The following is a 17,456-nucleotide window of genomic DNA, read 5'->3' on the forward strand; positions in this document are numbered from 1 at the left end:
TTTGTGTACGTTTGCTCTCCCTAACTAGATAATAAGTTCCTTAGAGGCAAGGGCTGTGTAAATCCTTCCCAATACCATACTGAATAATCCATAAACCACATGGGTTGGAAGGATGCTAATTCCTGAATAATTGTGGCTCCCTGCAGCCTAATGACCTCATCCCAGAGGTCAGCTGATATGCTCAGGCATTTTAAGTGGAAGCCTGACCCTTTTTCACTGTGGCAAGCAGGGAAGGAGCCTTTATGAAGATCTGCTGAAGGAAGTAAGACTGTTTAACCCAGAGAGAATTCTTAGGGGAGACTTGGTATCTGTCTTGTATTCGAAAGTCTGTCCCGTGGAAAAGAGATTAGATTTGTTCTGTTTGGCTCTAGAGGGCATAGCCAGGAGCAGTGGGTAGAAACTGCCAAGAAGCAAACATGGGCTGGATGGAAGGAAACATTTCCTAACAAATAGAATAGTTCCAAAGTGGAGCAGGCTTCCCTCATTGGAGGTCTTCATGAAGAACCTGGTTGGCTACTTCTTGGCTATACTGCAGAAGGGATTGTTTTTATTCAATTCAATAAACATTTATTAAGCACCTACTATGTATGTGCAAGGCATTGTACAAACAGCAAAAATCAATTCCCTGCCCTCAAGGAGCTGACACTCTAGTGGGGGAAGATTGTACAGAAAAGGAAGCTGAAAAGGAGGAGGGATATGGGACGGCCACCAAGGGGCACCTGGAGCTCAGAACCAAGCAGAGCTGCTGATGGAGAATTGAGAGTTTTCTGGAAAGCTCTGTATGGTCAGAGCCCTTTATAAAGGAAGGCTTTGGGAGTTGTTTACTGCTCCACCACCACCCTCCCTTCCAATTAAAGGTGAGAAGCAGCTATTGGGGTTGACAAGGTGTTCAATATCAAAAAACTGAGTGTGTCCACTTGGCAATGAGGTTTCAGGTGATCGGCTTGTCCTCGAGGAAGCTGCTCCTTGGAGCTGAAGTCAAGCAGAGCTGCTGATAGACACCATCATTATGGGACTTAACCGTTTCTCAGACATGACAGGGAAAGGGGTGGTCCCTTCTTTGTGAAGGTATCAGTGAGTCAGTCTATAATGTCCTTCCACAAGAAAGGATGGATTCAAGGGACTGAATGTGTTCTCTGACACAGAAGAGGAAGGTATTCAAGCTTTATTAGCCTTAGAAACAGTAAAGGAATTCACAATAGTTTTTTTTAAATTTTTTTTATTCTGAGCTTAACAAACACCTAATAAAATAGACATTTCCATGTATATAATAGAACAGAATAAGATTACATCTGAAACTGCAGTTTTGTTACTTATTACTTGGGTGACTATGGACAAGTTACTTGATTTTTCTGGGCTTATTTCCTCATTTCTAAGGTGAGAGAGACTTCTCTGGATGGATTTCTAAGATCTCTTTCAGATTTATATCATAGGAGGCTATGATCCTTTCATTAGATTATGCAATCCTTGAGGGCAAGGACTGGGTTGTGGTTTTTTGGGTTTGGTTTTTTTTTTTTTTTGCATCTTTTTGTATTTCTAGCACTTGCTATGTTACCAACACATAGTAGGTACTTAATAAATATTGCTTGCTTGATTAATGGCAGGGGGATGATACTGGATATTTCAATCCACAGGTATAGTAACACAAATAATCTTGCGTTTTTATAACCTATGTAGCAATTGGGTTTTTATTTACTTGGATACCCAGTTTTGATACACTGTCCACAGAATTAAGGATAAACGTCCTCTTGATGATTGTGTATCCTTCAGTATTGACTGGTCCTCTGCAGAATGTATGACTCTTTGCTAGACAGGATGTCCAAGAACTCTAGTTACCTTGTCAGACAGCTGTGCCCCAGAGGGTTGATCCCAGATCATAGCTCTCCCTCTGCATCTCCAGCTTTGTGTTTTTGCTTTTGGAATCAGTTGTGTTTGTTAGCCCTGATATGATGAGGTGCCAAGAATGATAGCCATTAATACCCCGAATTTGTATGCTAGTAACCTCCATGAATAAATGAGTGAATGTATGCTTGAGAAGGCTGTAATAAATGAATGAAAAAAAGAAGCACTGATATTACAGAGGTGAAGACAATCCCTGACCTCAAGGAGCTGAAATTTTTCTGGGTGGGACTACACATAAGAAGGAGCAGTAGCTCCACAAGGTTATTTTGGTTTGGAAAGTTACTAGGGTGGTGAATGAACTCATTTAGACACATCCTGTCAAGCCACAGTAGCTGGAATGACTTGGACATGGTTCTAGAACTAAGAAGGGAGGAAGGAGAAGATGGAAGCTTGGAGGGGGAGAGTATAGGCACTTTTGTGAGGAAAGTGAAATATGATAGAGCTGTCTTTGAGACAGCAAGGTCCCAGTATGGGAGTTCTGGAGATGAAAAATTGTCTTCTAATGCATAGTCATGGTAATGAATATCTCAAGCTGATCAGATAGATGGTTTCAGGTTTTCTTGAAGCACCAAATGAGTACTTTCCTTCACAAATGTTACTAGGGCCAGATGATGAACACTTTGCTCTAGTGTTTAAAATGTAGCGGGCAGAGGGGCCCCATCTGATCTTCCTAGCAACAGCATCTTTCAGTAGTATAGAAACCTTGTGGTGTTCTGGGTGCCTGTCCTCCCTCCCTATAGTAAGTACCTCCCCCCCTCCCCCTTCTCTTACAAATGTCTTAATAATGGCTCTGTTCTCTTCTACAGGGGCTGGCAGAATTATCTTTTGGAAAAAGACATACAAGATTCTTAGAAGGGTGGTTGTTGGTGTTGGTGGTGGTGTGTCTGCATGAGTATGGGTGTGTTTGTGTGTGTTCAAGTGATATGGAGAGAAGGCCAGTTGATCTCATAGGCTGCTAGGATTTTATATATGTGTCTTCTGTCTTCCCCTTATCATCTAAATTCCTGTATGTTTTTCTTCATTGGGAGAGACCTGGACAATGCTGAAAAAGTTTTTTTCTCTTTGCCTTTGGTATGCTCCTATAAATCACTTTGAGGGTATTCTATATAAAGCAGTAGTAGCCTTTTATGGGAAGAAGATATGGGTTTTGGTGGGGGAAATTAATTGAAATTCCCAGTTTATGGACCATTCTTCTCTGAAGTGTTCAGCAACATACTACTTCACTTTTCACTGACTGGGGCCTTCTACTCACTTTTACACAGTTTTTTTTTTTTTCCCCTGAGGCCCTCTACCTGCCACTTGGGATTGTTTATTCATGGTGTTGCTTTTTGGAGACATGATGCCACTGCTGAGGAAACATGAACTAATGACCAGGTGGCTATGGAGAATTGCCACCAGGCATGTGGCTGTCTAAGGGAAGGAGTGGGAGAAACTGCCCTAGGGCTAGAGGGATGGGTGTAGCTATAGCTCAGCCAAGGTAAATCTGATGAAACTTGGCCAAGAGCCTTGCTTCCTTCCTGGAATCAGGTCAACTGTGTTATGGGCCATTGAAATATTGACAGACTTTGTTACCCCCATTGGTGTTCAGAAGGGAGAAAGACCATCAGGAGATGGGTCTGATAAGATTCAGTACTTCCCATTGCTTTAAATCCCAATTTTTTACCTGAGGGCAATCAGGGTGTAAGGGGACACCAAGCTGTGTTCCAAAGTAAGTGGTTGAAGGCACTGGGAATGTTTTAGCCTAGAGAAGACAGGATTAGGGATGAGAGAAGTAGCTGGTAGTCTTTAAATAATTGAATGGTTGTCCTGTTTTGCTAGGCCCCAGAGAATAGAAGTAGGAGTAATTACAGGAAAGCACATTTTGACTCCAGATAAGAGATACTTTCCTAACAGAGCTGTCCAAAAAGTGTACAGGCTCACCTCCTAAGGCAGAGAGTTTCCTGTTTGTCAATGAAAGGCTAGATAACCATTATCGATATTTGTAGAGGGAATTCCTATTTCGGCATGAGTTGGACCAGATGATTTCTGAGATGCCTTCTGATTCTGGGAATCTGGAATATTCTGTCGGCTGAGAAATTAACACATGCTTCATATTGATTTGATTTTAGACAAAATTGTTTATTTCCAGAGGACTTGGTAATGGCCATGACATGCTTAGCATCCTTGGCTGCTTTATCAGATAGGCATTTGTCATACATGGCAGTAGACCCTCCTAATATGGGTTGGAAAGTGGAAAAAAAGTGGTAGATGTTCATATAGTCTATTTGTCTTTCTTTTGGCTTTGTATTCCCAGTACCTAATTTAATACTTTGCCCATTATTTGCTTAATATATGCCTGTTGAATTCAATCAGTGCTCTTGTCCAAATGCCTGATCAATATTCAGAGAATGATAGATTGTAAGAGCTGAAAGGTCTCCTCAAGCCTCAGGGTTCTGAGCTGGGGGTCTTGAGAACTTGTGTGTGTGTTTATTTAGATATGTTGATAACTGTATTTCAATATAGTTGGTTCCAGCCCATCCCTTCGTTCAACAAATGAGCAGACTGGAGCCTAGAGAGGTTAAGTAACTTGGCTGAGGTCTTACAGGGCTAATAACTTTAAAACCAGGTAGTGTTTTGATTCCAAGTCCAGTTCTTGTCAGGACACTATATTTTATTATATAGTGTTTATACTGCGAGATCTTTTCTGTCTGGCTGTGGGCCAGCCCCAAGTTAGGATATTAGAAAGGACACTCTAGTATTGGGGCAACTATAAAGTCAGCCTTCACTGAGATGTGGTTTCCTCCTTTCGTGGTATAAGGGGTTGCATGGAAGTGCTTATATTTATCTTGGGGGCTTGCTATATCTGGGCCACCTCCCTAGCTTGTTTAACATAAACTGTGGCTCTCAAAATGAAAAACAGCCCCCCTCAAGCTACACTGCATCTTCTTCAGAGACTGCAATCATCCTAACTGATTCTTAGGAAGTCTTTGAGTCTATTCTCCCTTCCCATAGGCAGCATAATGTTCAAATTTCCTGATGCCTAAGAATTTAAATGCCATTCCAAATAGTTTCATTAATTTAATTTAATAAAAATCAATTTATATCAATGTTTTGTTTTATCACCTAAAATATTCCCTCTACTCTTCTTCTCTTTCAGAGAGTCATCCCATACAACTAATAATGTTAAGAGGAAAAATTCCCCCCCCCCGCCCCCCGCATGCCTGTTGACCTTCCCCTTCTCCCACACTAATAGTCTAGTACAAAGAAATATGGTGCACACAAGGCAATAACCAAACCAGCCTTATCGAGGGGACATACTTATAATTTGAAAGGCAGTCGTAGAGAATGTTAGAAATAGATCAGGTTTTCTGGGGTCCAGGTGAAATTTGGAATACTGTTGGGGTTCCAGACAGAATCTGGGGCATCCCTACCCAGGAAAGTCCAGTTTTTTTTTTTTAAATGGGATTCTCAAATAGGTTGAGTAGGAGAAGGAACTGGGGGAAAGGAGTGAGGAACCTGGATCTTCTGTTGTTCAAACATTTTTCAGTCGTGTCTGACTCTTCATGACTCTGTTTGGGGTTTTATTGGCAGAGATACTGGAATAGTTTGCCATTTCCTTCTCTAGCTGATTTTACGGATGAGAAAACTGAGGTAAACAGGGTTACGTGACTTGCTCAGGATCACATGACTAGTAAGTGTCTGAAGCCAGATTCCTCAGGAAGATGAGTCTGCCCGACTCCAGGGTTGCTCTACCCAATCTATCCACTCTGTCCACCTAGCTGCCACTTCTTCGTAGGCTGCAGCAATCCTAATTGATTCTGGACCTGGGGACTGGGGTTGCTTCATGATAGTTGTGGGGGAGGAGCAGAGGAATACTCCAGTGGAATTGAAGGTTAGTTGATATTGAGACTCCCTACTTTTGGCTGTTCCTTCTGGTCACACTCTGACAGAGTGACTCAGGGGGTTTTACTGGGATAGAGAGACTACTTGGGTACTTCCAACAAGAAAGGTGTTTTCTTACACCTCTTCTTTGGGGCCAAGCTTGTTCTTTTGTAATTTTGCAACATGAATTTTTAATTATTTTCTGATAGTTCTTTCTGTTTACATTGTTGGAGTCATTGTATTTATTTTTTCTTGACTCTGCTTACTTCATTTTGCATTAGTTCATATAAATTTTTTCCCTGCTTCTATTCATCATATTCATCCTTCCTTAACAGCACAGTAATAATTTGTTATATTCATGTGGTATAATTTGTTTCCAGGGGTGGTGAACCTGTAGGCTACACTTGAGGACCCAGAGGGCCACATGTGGCCCTGAGGCTGCAGGTTTCCCACCCCTGGTAGCCTTTCCCTAGTTGATGTACATTGTTTCCAATTCTTTGCTATCACAAAGAAGTGTTCTATAAGTATTTTGGTGTATGTATCAACGACCTCCTTAGGATATATGCCAACAGTTGAATCTCTGGGTCAAAGGGCATGGACATTTTAGGCACTTTGTTTGCATTATTCCAAATTGCTTTCTAAGATAGTCACAGCTCCATCCTCAATGTGCTACTGTACCTATCTTTCTGCAACCCTTCCAACACTGACTGTTCCTGTTTCTCAATTTGGCCAATTTGCTGAATATAAGGTGAAGTCCCAGGAAGTTCTATTCATTTTAACAACCATGTAAACATAACATCTGTAGTGTGCAATAAAGTATATAGGATAGGCTTTGATTATATCTTGATAAATTGCCATCTTTGAACAATTCCCAGGACCTCTATTTCCTAGTCTGTAAAATGAATTAGTTGGCATATATCATCCATAAGATGTGAAAAGAGTTGTAGATGTAGGGTTGGAATCCTAAATATGAATCCTGGAGGTCTTGGATTAGTCTGTGGACTTCAGGGTCTTCACCTATGACCTAAGGAGTTGAATTACATCATGAGGTCAAAGATCTTGAGCTGGAAGAGACCATCTAGGCAAGGGCAGCTAGGTACCACAGTGGATAGAGTACCTGACCTGGAGTCAGGAAGACCTGAATTCAAATCCAGCCTTTACCAGATATGTGACCCTGGACAGGTCACTTAACCCTGATTGCCTGAGTTTCCTCATCTGTAAAATGAATTGGAGAAGGAAATGGCAAACCACTCCAGTATCTTTGCCAAGAATCCTGGACACAAAGAGTTAGACATGACTGAACAACCCCAAGTCAATCTTCCCCTCCCCATTGTACAGATGAGAAAACTGAAGCCCCAAAGCATTAGGAGACTTACTTTCTCAAGGGTTATATGGATTGTCAACATCAGGAGTGGGATTTTGAACCCAAGCCTTTGGACTCCAGAGCTATTGTTCTTTCCCCTGTAACATAAACCAGGCCATCTAATCCAAATTGTACCTGGATGAGAATCCCTTCTATGATATTCTTGACTAGTAGTCATTTAGCCTTTGCTTGGGGACTTCTGATAAGAGGGAGCATCATTAAGGAGCCCATTCTTCTTTGGAGTCTCTCTAAAATTGTTCGAAGGTTCTTCCTTACATGAATATCTTTTTGATTCTTCCAACTATCATTCTTAATTCTGCCCTCTTGGACCCAGACTCTCTTTCAATCTATGATTTCTTTCAGCTCTGAATCTTTAATTCCTTCTAGATTTCTGTGGTAATTACCATCACTTTCTCTTAATGTGTGTGTTCTTCTTCTTTGCAGTATATTGGAAGCCTGGATGTGCCGAGACCGAACAGCAGGGTGGAGATTGTGGCTGCCATGCGAAGGATACGGGTAAGTGCTGTGGAAATCAGGGGTCACGTAGGAGATATGGAATAGGATGTTTTCGATAGGATTGGAGGTTCAATATTCTTGGCTTCTTACTTGCCCATATGTAGATGCCATCTTTACGTTTCGAGGAAGACAGCCTCAGTGACAAATGAAATCACTGTCTCTGTTAGCTATTTGGACTTGGTAAAAATAGAAGTTTGATTTGTATCATTCATGTTCTCTTCATCACTTTTTGATTCAGTGGCCCAAAGAAAAAGAGATATTGCTTAAGGTGAGGCTACAATTTGTCACCATAGCTAAGAAATTCTTCATATGTCCTTTGTAGTAGTGAAAGAATTCATACTAGATATGTTCCATTTCAAGAGATGGGTTCATTCAAACAGCCCCTTTTCTAAAAGGAAAAGCTTTCATAGGGACCAAGATTGATCATGGAATCCAGGCAGGTTTATACTCAGTCTTTCAGAACATTTTGTAACTTGAATGGGAAATGCATGGGGCAAAAGATGTGCTTCCTTTTTGTAGATCCTACCTTCAAGCCCTCCTGTTGATAGGAATTTAACTTATGGACAGATATTTAATTGAGTGTAAAGCAGGAGAATAAGGAGACATAATTCTTCATTTTCAATCCACTCATTTCATGCTGCTTGATAAAAGTTTCTAATTTCACACATGCTCCTCTCGCCCCTCCATTTCCAGCCAGTTTTTGGCAGCCAATATTTCACTTCTGCCACTGCCGCTGCCACCCAATGTCTGGAACAGACAAATGTGGTATACCACAAGTGCCCTCAGGATTTTGCCTTACCAAGGATTCATTTTTTGGTCCCTTCAAGATGTGTTGTAGTTGAACAGTGTGTGTGCAGGGCGGCATGACTGTACAACAGAAATTCCCCCGTAAAAAATGTTCTGTCTTCTCTTTTGGAGCTCTTTTATTCCCCTTCATTATTTTGAGTGTTTCCTAATTTTCTTTCAGGACTTTCTGACAGTTTTGCTTCTTTGGAGGGTTTCTATTGCTATTTTTGAGGGGAATATTGAAGGGGCAGGCTCTCACTTCACCATTTTCTTGGGAGTTTGAGGTCTTTTTTTTCCTGGACTTGTTTTTCCAAGGTTCTAGGGAACTTGGAGGGATGTGTTTGGGGTTCCACAAAAAATATACTCAGTGAAATTGCTATTCTTTTCCACTTATTCCACTTATTCAAAGAATCAGTATCTTTAGTTGCCAAAATGTTAGGTCTTTCACAATTCCAAATAGCCTATGGTGCTATTTCCTGATCCTCCACGTTTGACATGATGCTGTTCTTCCTTCCTGCCATTCATTGTTCATCAGATGTCAGTGAGCTGTTCAGTGAAAAGTGAATGATTGCCATTTCTCCTACCTCCCACTCTTTCCTTCTCGTGGAGATCATGAAGGTCACATGGAGTTCAGAAGAGGTGTTACATAGACACTCTCAAGGTCTCTGTGCAGAATTTTGGAATCACTTGGGAGACATGGGAGATACTGGCACAGGATGGCCCAGCATGGCATGCCTGCATCAAAAAAAGGGCTGTGTTCTTGAGTAAAACAGAATTGCAGTAGCTCAAAGGAAACATGAGATGCATCAATTTAGAGCCATCCTCTCTCCAAATATTCACATGGACCATTTGTGCTTGACTTATGGTAGAGCCTTCTGAGCTTATATTGGTCTGCTCAGCCTCAACCCCAAGCCAGTGATGTTGTTTTTTTTGTCCTCTTCAAGAACTAAGGACAACAACCAACCAACCAACCAACCAACCAACCAACCAACCCTTTCCTTCTAGTGACTACTCCGAGCTCCTTTCAACTGGAAACCCAGATGCTTGAGAGTCCTTGAACAAGCCATAATTGATCATTGGCTGCATTCTTAATGCCCTCAGCAAGGTACCAAGTATTCCAGGCTTTGTTATATGAGAGTATGGCCACAGGGATCTGGGAAGTAGTTCTTTAACTCACCATGGCTTTGGATCAGACACTAGCAAAACTTTGTCACCCCAACACCTGAGAGAGAATGGAAATAGGTAGCATTAATTTTTAAAAATAATTATAAAATTCATGTATAATGATCATTCTCAAAATACAATGATGAATTTGTACTCTGATCAGGCCATGTACTTTAGACATTATTCATTTATTCCTCCTTTCCCTGGATTTCTTGGAAGCCTAGACAGAACCTAGAAGATAAGGAAAATAGATGGTAAGGTAGGGAAGGAAAGCAACTAAACATTTATTAAGCTACCATTCATTGTATGTGCCAGGACCTGCGTGAAGCATTTCCATAGATATTATCTCATTTGAACCTCCCAACAACCCTGTGAGGTAGGTGCTGTTATCATCCCCATTTCACAGTTGAGGAACCTGAAGCAGATGGAGGAACAGTGACTTGACCAGGGTCACATAATTAGTTAGCATCTGAGGCTAGATTTTAATTCAGTTCTTCCTGACTCAAGACCTAGAGCTCTATCTTCTAGGATGTCTAGATGCCTCTATCTACCACTGTCCAAGTGCCTTGGATTGGTAAGATGTCATCAGTGCATTACATTGCCAAGCCCAGATGAATTCCCTCCTAACATACCTAGGGAATTGCAGATGTTACTGAACCGTGATCAGTTTTCTTTGGAAGATGCTGGAGAATAGGAGAGATGCTGATGGACCAAAATAGCACAAATGTCCTCATTTTCTGAAAAGTCTGGAAAAAGGTGGATTCTGCAAACTGTCAGTGATGGTATTTGTATCCTTATGGTACCAAATTCCTGATGGTATTTGTATGAGGATAGTAGCAGAGTGCCTGGCACATAAGAAGCACTTAATAAATGCTTAATGATTCATATGATTGATAGTGAACTGAAATTCTATTCCTCGGAAAATCCTAGAACAAATTATTAAAAATTAAATTATTAAAACAAATAGTTTGTGAGCACTTAGAAGGGCAAGCAGTGACCATCTGAGAACAAGTCATGCCAAACCAACCCAATTTCTTTTTTCACAGGTCATGGCAATCATGCACAGTATATAATAGCATGCATAAAGTGTATATACAAAATATATATAGTGTACTTTGATTTCAGCAAAGCATTTGACTAACCTTCCCATGCTATCTTTGGGGATATGATAGAGAAATGTGGGGTTCCCAAATCCAGGCCAGCTATGTTGTCAGTCAGTCAGTAAACAATTATTAAGTACCTGCTCTGTGCCAGGTGCGGTGTTAAGTACTGAGCATATAAATGTGAAAAAGAAAGACATTCCCTGCCCTCAAGGAGGTTGCAATCTAATAGGGGAAGACAACACAAAAAAGGAAGCCAAAAAGGCTTTTACCAGGGGAGGGAGGGAAGGTACCTGGTATAGGGGCATGTTGGAGAAATCCAAGGGAGTATAGTCAAATGGGTAGGAAATAGAGAAGCGGTTGGCCTGAGCACCTGATTAAATGGAGGTTTTGAGAGGAACTCTCTGCTTTCTACCTTCCTTTTGGAGAGGTCCCAGGGGTAGAGGGGCCTGATGAGTGTGAGTACCGAGGCTGATCTGATCTCATAGGATTATGAGGGAGATCCAAAGAAATTCCAGTGGGCATATTAGGGTAGGCAGCATGAACCTTGGGAGCATGGATTAGTTTTGGAATGCTGGCTTCCACTCTGAAATCACCTGCTTTCCAAGATCACTCCGGTGCACTGTCTCCAGCTGCTCCTTTCCTTTTGAGATCCACTCCCAGTTCTTAATGAGCTGCTTATGAAATCAGAGAGAAATGAATTGGCTAAAATGCTGTTTGGTTTGGCTGCCACCATTGATGGCCGGGCCCCAAATTGGGACTTTTTTGGTTGTTGTTGATGCCCTGAGCAGCATCACTCACTCACTAATAGGTCCAGGTGACAGCTCCATCCTTATCTCCATCTCTGTTTTCTCCTACTGAAGCTTTTGGAGCCTGAGTCAGCTAAAATTAGGGTTGCTAAGAACTTGGAAACTGACCGAATAGCATCAGCTTTGCTCTGGATGCTGGGGCTAAGTGGATTATTTTCAGTGACTGCAGTCCCAAGGTTACTGGATACCCTGTGAAGTCAGATAAGCTTAGCCAGAGGAGCTGAGTCTCAGGAGATAAGTTTGTGATAACAATCACCCTGCCTGGCATTTAAATAATGATTTATATACTCTTCAAAGTACTTTCATATGTCCTTAGCTAAATTTATACTCTGCAACCCTGGGAGAGAGGGTAAGCAGTTATAATTATCCCCATCTTAGAGCTAGGGAAACTGAGTTTTGGAGAGCTTTAGGAGTTTGCCAGAGGTCACCTAAGCGGCCAGAGGAAGAGTCAGAACTAATTAGTTTGCTTTTATTACTTAGAACATCACACTCTGTTTTTTGCTACTTGGACTTAGCCGTTCTTTATGTTATCTGCCTGATGTTTTTACCCTTTTCTCCCATTTCACAATTCTCTCATCTTCTCACTTCCTTTTCTATTGTTATCTTTTGCGTAGATTGTACTAAAAAAAAACCCAAACCCAAACTTTAAATGGCTCCATATGGCCTGCAGAATGATGTCCAAAATCCTTAGTCAGGTATTCAAGGCCCTGCATGAATCTACCTTTTCAGTCTCATCTCCCACAAACCTTCCATGCTAGTCCCAGCCAAAACTTTCCTGCTCAACCATCTGAAGGACATACCTTTTCTGCTTTCCTAACCTCTGCACCTTTGCCCATGCTGTTCCCCCTGCTTAAAATATACCTCTTCCCTTACTTTTTCCATTTCTTTAAGTGCTACTCATTCTTCAAAGGTGAGCTCAGATTAAACTTCTGTGAAGCCTTTCTTTACCACTCCTACTCACAGCAATCTTTCCTTCCTCTACTGTTTTTTTTTTAAAAACCCTACTATTTATTCTATATTTAACTGTTAACACCAGGTAGGAACACACACACACATTTTCATGTGTGTCTTTAGAGCAAGACTGTAAGCTTATTGAAGAAAATGTGCCCCCACCCCCTCAGCACAACTTGTTCAGTCATTTTTTCAGTTGTGTCTGACTCTTAGTGATCTCATTTGGGATTTTCTTGGCAAAGACACTGGAGTGGTTTGCCGTTTCCTTCTCCAGCTCATTTTACAGATAAGGAAACTGAGGCAAACAGGGTGAGATGACTTGCTTAGAGTCACACAGCTAGTAAGGGTCTGAGGTTGGATTTTAACTCCAGGCCCGGTTCTCTAGCTACTGTGCCACCCAGCTGCCCCCCTCAGCACAATGCTTGTATGTAATAGGTGCTGAGTAAGCATTTTGTGGATGATGAGATCATTTGAAGAGGGCCCCCTCTCGTCTCCATGTTGCATCTTTCAGTCATCCTCCCCAATCATCTCTTCTTTCACTCCTGTCTTTTCCTCTCCAAGGTAAACCCCTCCTTTGCCTTTTTTTTGTATTCCCAGCACTTAGTCCAGTGCCTGGCACATAGTAAGTGATTAATAAATGCTCACTGTTTATTGACTGGCTGACACCAGTTATATGTTATCCAGGATGTTGTTGGAGGCTCACCTCCCAACTGGCAGCTTTCCATTTATATGCGTCACCAGATGAGGCCTACAGGATCATGGGGTTCAGAGCTGGAGGGGGACTTTGGATGAAATTTAAGGACCTTAGACCTTTTCATATATGAGGAAAATGAGGTACACAGAAATCAAATGTCTTGCTCAGGATCATATAGGTAGTAGTAAGTAAGTTGAACTAGGGTTTGTACCCATGTTTCCTGACTCAAAATCGTGGATTCTTTACCTGGGGACTGTGAATGTTTTATTAAAACATTTTTAAATAATAATATTTCAATATAATTGGCTTTGTTTGTAATGCTGTGCATTTTATTTTATGAACTTAAAAATATTGTTCTGAGTTGGGGTTCATAGGCTTTATAAGACTTGTCCAGGATACAAAGCTATTTAAGAATTTCTACTCAAAATCTAGGGCTTTTTCCCCTTATGTTACTTTGCCTCCCATGAGGCATCTATGGAAAATCTTCTGCATTCCTCTCCCCCTCCCTCTACCTTTATCCCTCAGATGTAATCTTTCTCCTTGACTTTTTTCCTTTGTACTCTTAAAGATTTTTCTCTGTGTGACATTTACTTCCTCGAGTGCTGATCCTTTAAATAGAAGGGATTTCTTTCTCAGGTAAAGAATCTTTGGATCAGAATGACTAAGTGAAATACATGTTTTAGGCCATGTCTCAGGAGATTGGAAGAGGAATCCAATAGACTTCCCAGACCCCTCCCAACACAGGTGGTTCCTGGCCTGACTGAATGCTCAGTGGTAGATGTCACCTGCATTGGCAGACCAGACCGTGTTTCTAGCTGCGGTTCATTTTGTGTCCATGTGCAGCCTTTGCTGGAGACGGTCTTGGATTCTCAGAGTTTCTTTTGCTGGAGAGGGTCTCAGTTCATTTGGTGGTAAATTGTATCTGTGTTTGTTGATTTTCTTCTTCATGGTCAAATTTCTTCACTATCTTCTTCTTTCCCATTTGTAGGATAAAGCAGCATGTTGCCCTCCTGTGATTTACCCTGCCAGGAAGGCCGAGGGGATTCCTGTCTCTGTGCCAAGCCTTCAGTGGTCTCCTGTTTCAGGACCCTGCTGATGAGACCTGGCTTGGGTTCAGGAGGGGTTATACTGCTGAGAGGGACGTCTGTGAATAGGACTGTTTATGGCAGAGACAAGAGGGAGTAACAGCTCATGGTCATGGGGCCACCTCCTGAGTCAGAAGTAGAGAAGATGAGGAGAAGGGGGGAGCAAAGAACCAGACCTTTGCTCCTAGGATTCCATGGCTCTTGGTGCTGATCCTTCAGTTGGGGGAGGGGGAACACTGCCATGCTATGAAGGTAGAACCTGGAGGAAGAGAGGTCAAATGGTGCTTCCCCAAAGTAAACCCTAAGAAGACCTTTATGGCTTAGACAGGTATTGTAAGGGAGGGTGGTGCAGTGGCTAGAGTGCTGGGCCTAGAGTCAAGAAGACCTGAGTTCAGATATGGCCTCAGACACTTCCTAGCAGTATTCTCAACTGTAAAATGGGAATGATAAATAGTAGCACCAACCTCCCAGGGTCGTTGTGAGTATCAAATGAAAGAATAGTTGCAAAGTACACTGTGCCTGGCACATTGTAAGTTCTTATATTGTTGTTGTTCAGTCATCTAGTTGTACCTGACTCCATGTGACCTCCATGGATGAGTCCATGGGATTGTCTTGGCAAAGATACTGGAGTGGTTTGCCATTTCCTTCTCCAGTGTGTCCCCATTTTACAGATGGGGAACTGGGGCAAATGGGAGTTAAGTGACTTGCCCAGGGTCTCCTGCTTGCAAGTGTCTGAGGCCAATCAGATCTTCCTGACTCCAGCTCCCTGCTCTATCCACTGTACCACTTGGCTGCCCTTTTAAGCACTATATAAATGTTAGCTATTATTATTATTGTTAGGTAAGTGGAACTGATCTTAATTCCTTTGTGTGTAAGTCTTATGGTGTTGTCATAGCTGTGGAATTCTTGGAGTGGTTGCAGGTCAAGATAAGCTTCATTGATTGAGGCTCTGAGTGGGTACACTAGAGTTGAAGATTTAGCTGCCAGTGATTAGGGTAGGCCTTCTGAGAAAGAGGTCACCTATTGTTGTAATTGGAGGGTGCATTGGGCAGAATCTCATGCCCCAAAATATTAATACCATTTCCCATCATTCTGCCTTTAGATCTTGTTCCTTTTGGTCTAGAAAATATGTTTTGGTCTTCCAGGGTCTCCTATCAGAAAGCAAATATCCAAATTGGCTGCCATCTTAGTTAACAGTATCACCTAGGCTTCACCTTCCCCATGTTTAAAGTGAAAGGGCAGCAAAAGAAAGAATACTGCATTTGGAATAAAGGACATTGGTTCAAATCTCACCTCTGCTGTCTCTGTGACCTTGGGCAAGTCACTTAACTTTCCTTGGTCTTGGTTTCCTCAACTGTAAAATAAGGGGTTTTGACTAGATGCTTTCTTCAGGTTTTTTCCAAGCTATAAATCTATGATTCTGTGGTCTGGGTTTAAATCTGGCCTACTTAGTATGTGAGTGACCTTGGTTCAGCTCACCTTTCTGGGCCACAGTTTCTTTATCTGTGATCGTGGATAATCTCAAAGGCTTCTTTTAGTTTTGACAGGCTGTGATTCTATGATCATAGTTGATAGCCTGTTGAGAGTAAGACCCTGCTGAAGTGGAACAAAGGAAAAGCTTTAGGAGAGAGAGAGAGAGAGAGAGAGAGAGAGAGAGAGAGAGAGAGAGACAGAGAGAGAGAGAGAGAGAGAGGAGAGAGAGAGAGAGAGAGAGAGAGAGAGAGAGAGAGAGAGAGAGAGAGAGAGAGAGAGAGAGAGGTACTAACAGAAGGGAGGAAAAGGGCAGCAAAGAGATGAGAGCATTTCAAAAGACAGGCTTAACCTAGTTTACAGGTGTTCCAAGGCCCCGAGGACTGTGGGCTGTTAGCTAGGACACGGTACCATTGGGCCCAGGTCTTCTAGGAGTTGTCCTTTTTCCCCTTTGAGAACACTAAACCACGCTCTGAAAGAAGTAGGTGGCTTCCAGTCTCATTATTCAATTGAACCTGCTATCTCCAGTTACCAATGATCTCAGATGATCTAATATCCTTTTGTCCATCCTTATCCGTCTTGACCTCTTTGCAGCCATTTACATTGTCCATTACCCACTGGCTCTCGATATTTTCTTCTCTGTAGCCTTTGGTAATCCTGGTCTCTCCTGCGCCTCTTCCTACCTTTCTGATTACTCATAATCCTTTGTTGGATCTTCAATCTAGTTCATGCCTCCTGACTGAGGGTGTCCCCAGAGCTCTGTCCTGGACCCTCTTTTCTTCTCCCTCTTCAGTGTTTCCCATGGTGATCTTGTCGGCTCTTTTGGATTCATTTATCTCTATGCAAATGATTCTCAGATCTATTTATCCTACCCTAAACTCTCTTAAACCCTTCAGGGTCACATCTCCAAGTTTTTCTTGGACTCCTCAAATTGGATATCCTCTAGACATCTTAAATCCAACATGTACAAAACTGAACTTATCATCTTCCCCCCCAAATCTTCCCCTCTTCCAAACTTCTTTTTTATTGTTGAGAGTAGCGCCATCCTCTCAGTCACCCAGACTTGTGAACTAGGTGTCATCTTTAAGTCTCCAATCTCTCATCACTTCTTTCCCCCTATAACCAATCAGCTGTCAAGGCCTTTTGTTCCTGCTTAATAACATGGCTTATTTGTTCTCCCTTCCCTCCTTTGACACCACCTATTCTGGTCCAGTCTCTTATTGCTTCATGCACACCCAGACTATTACAGTCACCAGTTGATTGGTTTCTCTGCCTCAAGTCTCTCCCCACTCTAATGAACTGTCAAACTGATATCACTAAAGCACAAATTTGACCATGTTGCCCCACCATTTCCCCATTCAGTCAACTCCAGTGGCTAACCATGGCCTCCAGTATCAAATATAAAATCCTGGTTGGCTTCCAAAGCCTTTTATAACCTGACCCCTTCCTACCCTTACAATTTCTTACATCTTAGTCCTTTCCCTCCATGTACTCAGTGACACTAACCTCCTTGTTACTCCTTGCACAGGACAGTCCGCCTCTTGACTGAGTTTTCACTGGCTGTCCTTGATGCCTGGAACACTGTCCCTCTTCATTTCTGTATCTCCTGGCTTCCTTGAGTCTCAGCCAAAACTCACCTTCTTTAAGAAGTCTCTCCCAGCCCTCCTTAGTGCTACAGTCTTGCCCATGAGATAACCTACAATTTGTCTTGTATGCAGCTTGTTTGTACAGAGTTGTGTGCATGTTGTCTTCCTC

The 17,456-nt window shown here is 42.1% G+C and overlaps 1 protein-coding gene across 2 annotated transcripts in view; it reads left to right on the top strand.

The window, feature by feature from the left end:
• LOC118846264 (nitric oxide synthase 1 adaptor protein) overlaps nucleotides 1-17,456 on the top strand; it is a 392,781-nt gene that overhangs the window by 93,262 nt on the left and 282,063 nt on the right. For both annotated transcript variants that reach the window (XM_036754593.1, XM_036754594.1), the window contains exon 2: nucleotides 7,571-7,642. In XM_036754593.1, the coding sequence (XP_036610488.1) occupies nucleotides 7,571-7,642 (72 nt within the window). The remainder of the gene's footprint in view (nucleotides 1-7,570; nucleotides 7,643-17,456) is intronic.

This window comes from Trichosurus vulpecula, chromosome 4 (genome assembly GCF_011100635.1).
Source record: "Trichosurus vulpecula isolate mTriVul1 chromosome 4, mTriVul1.pri, whole genome shotgun sequence".
Classification (NCBI taxonomy): domain Eukaryota; kingdom Metazoa; phylum Chordata; class Mammalia; order Diprotodontia; family Phalangeridae; genus Trichosurus; species Trichosurus vulpecula.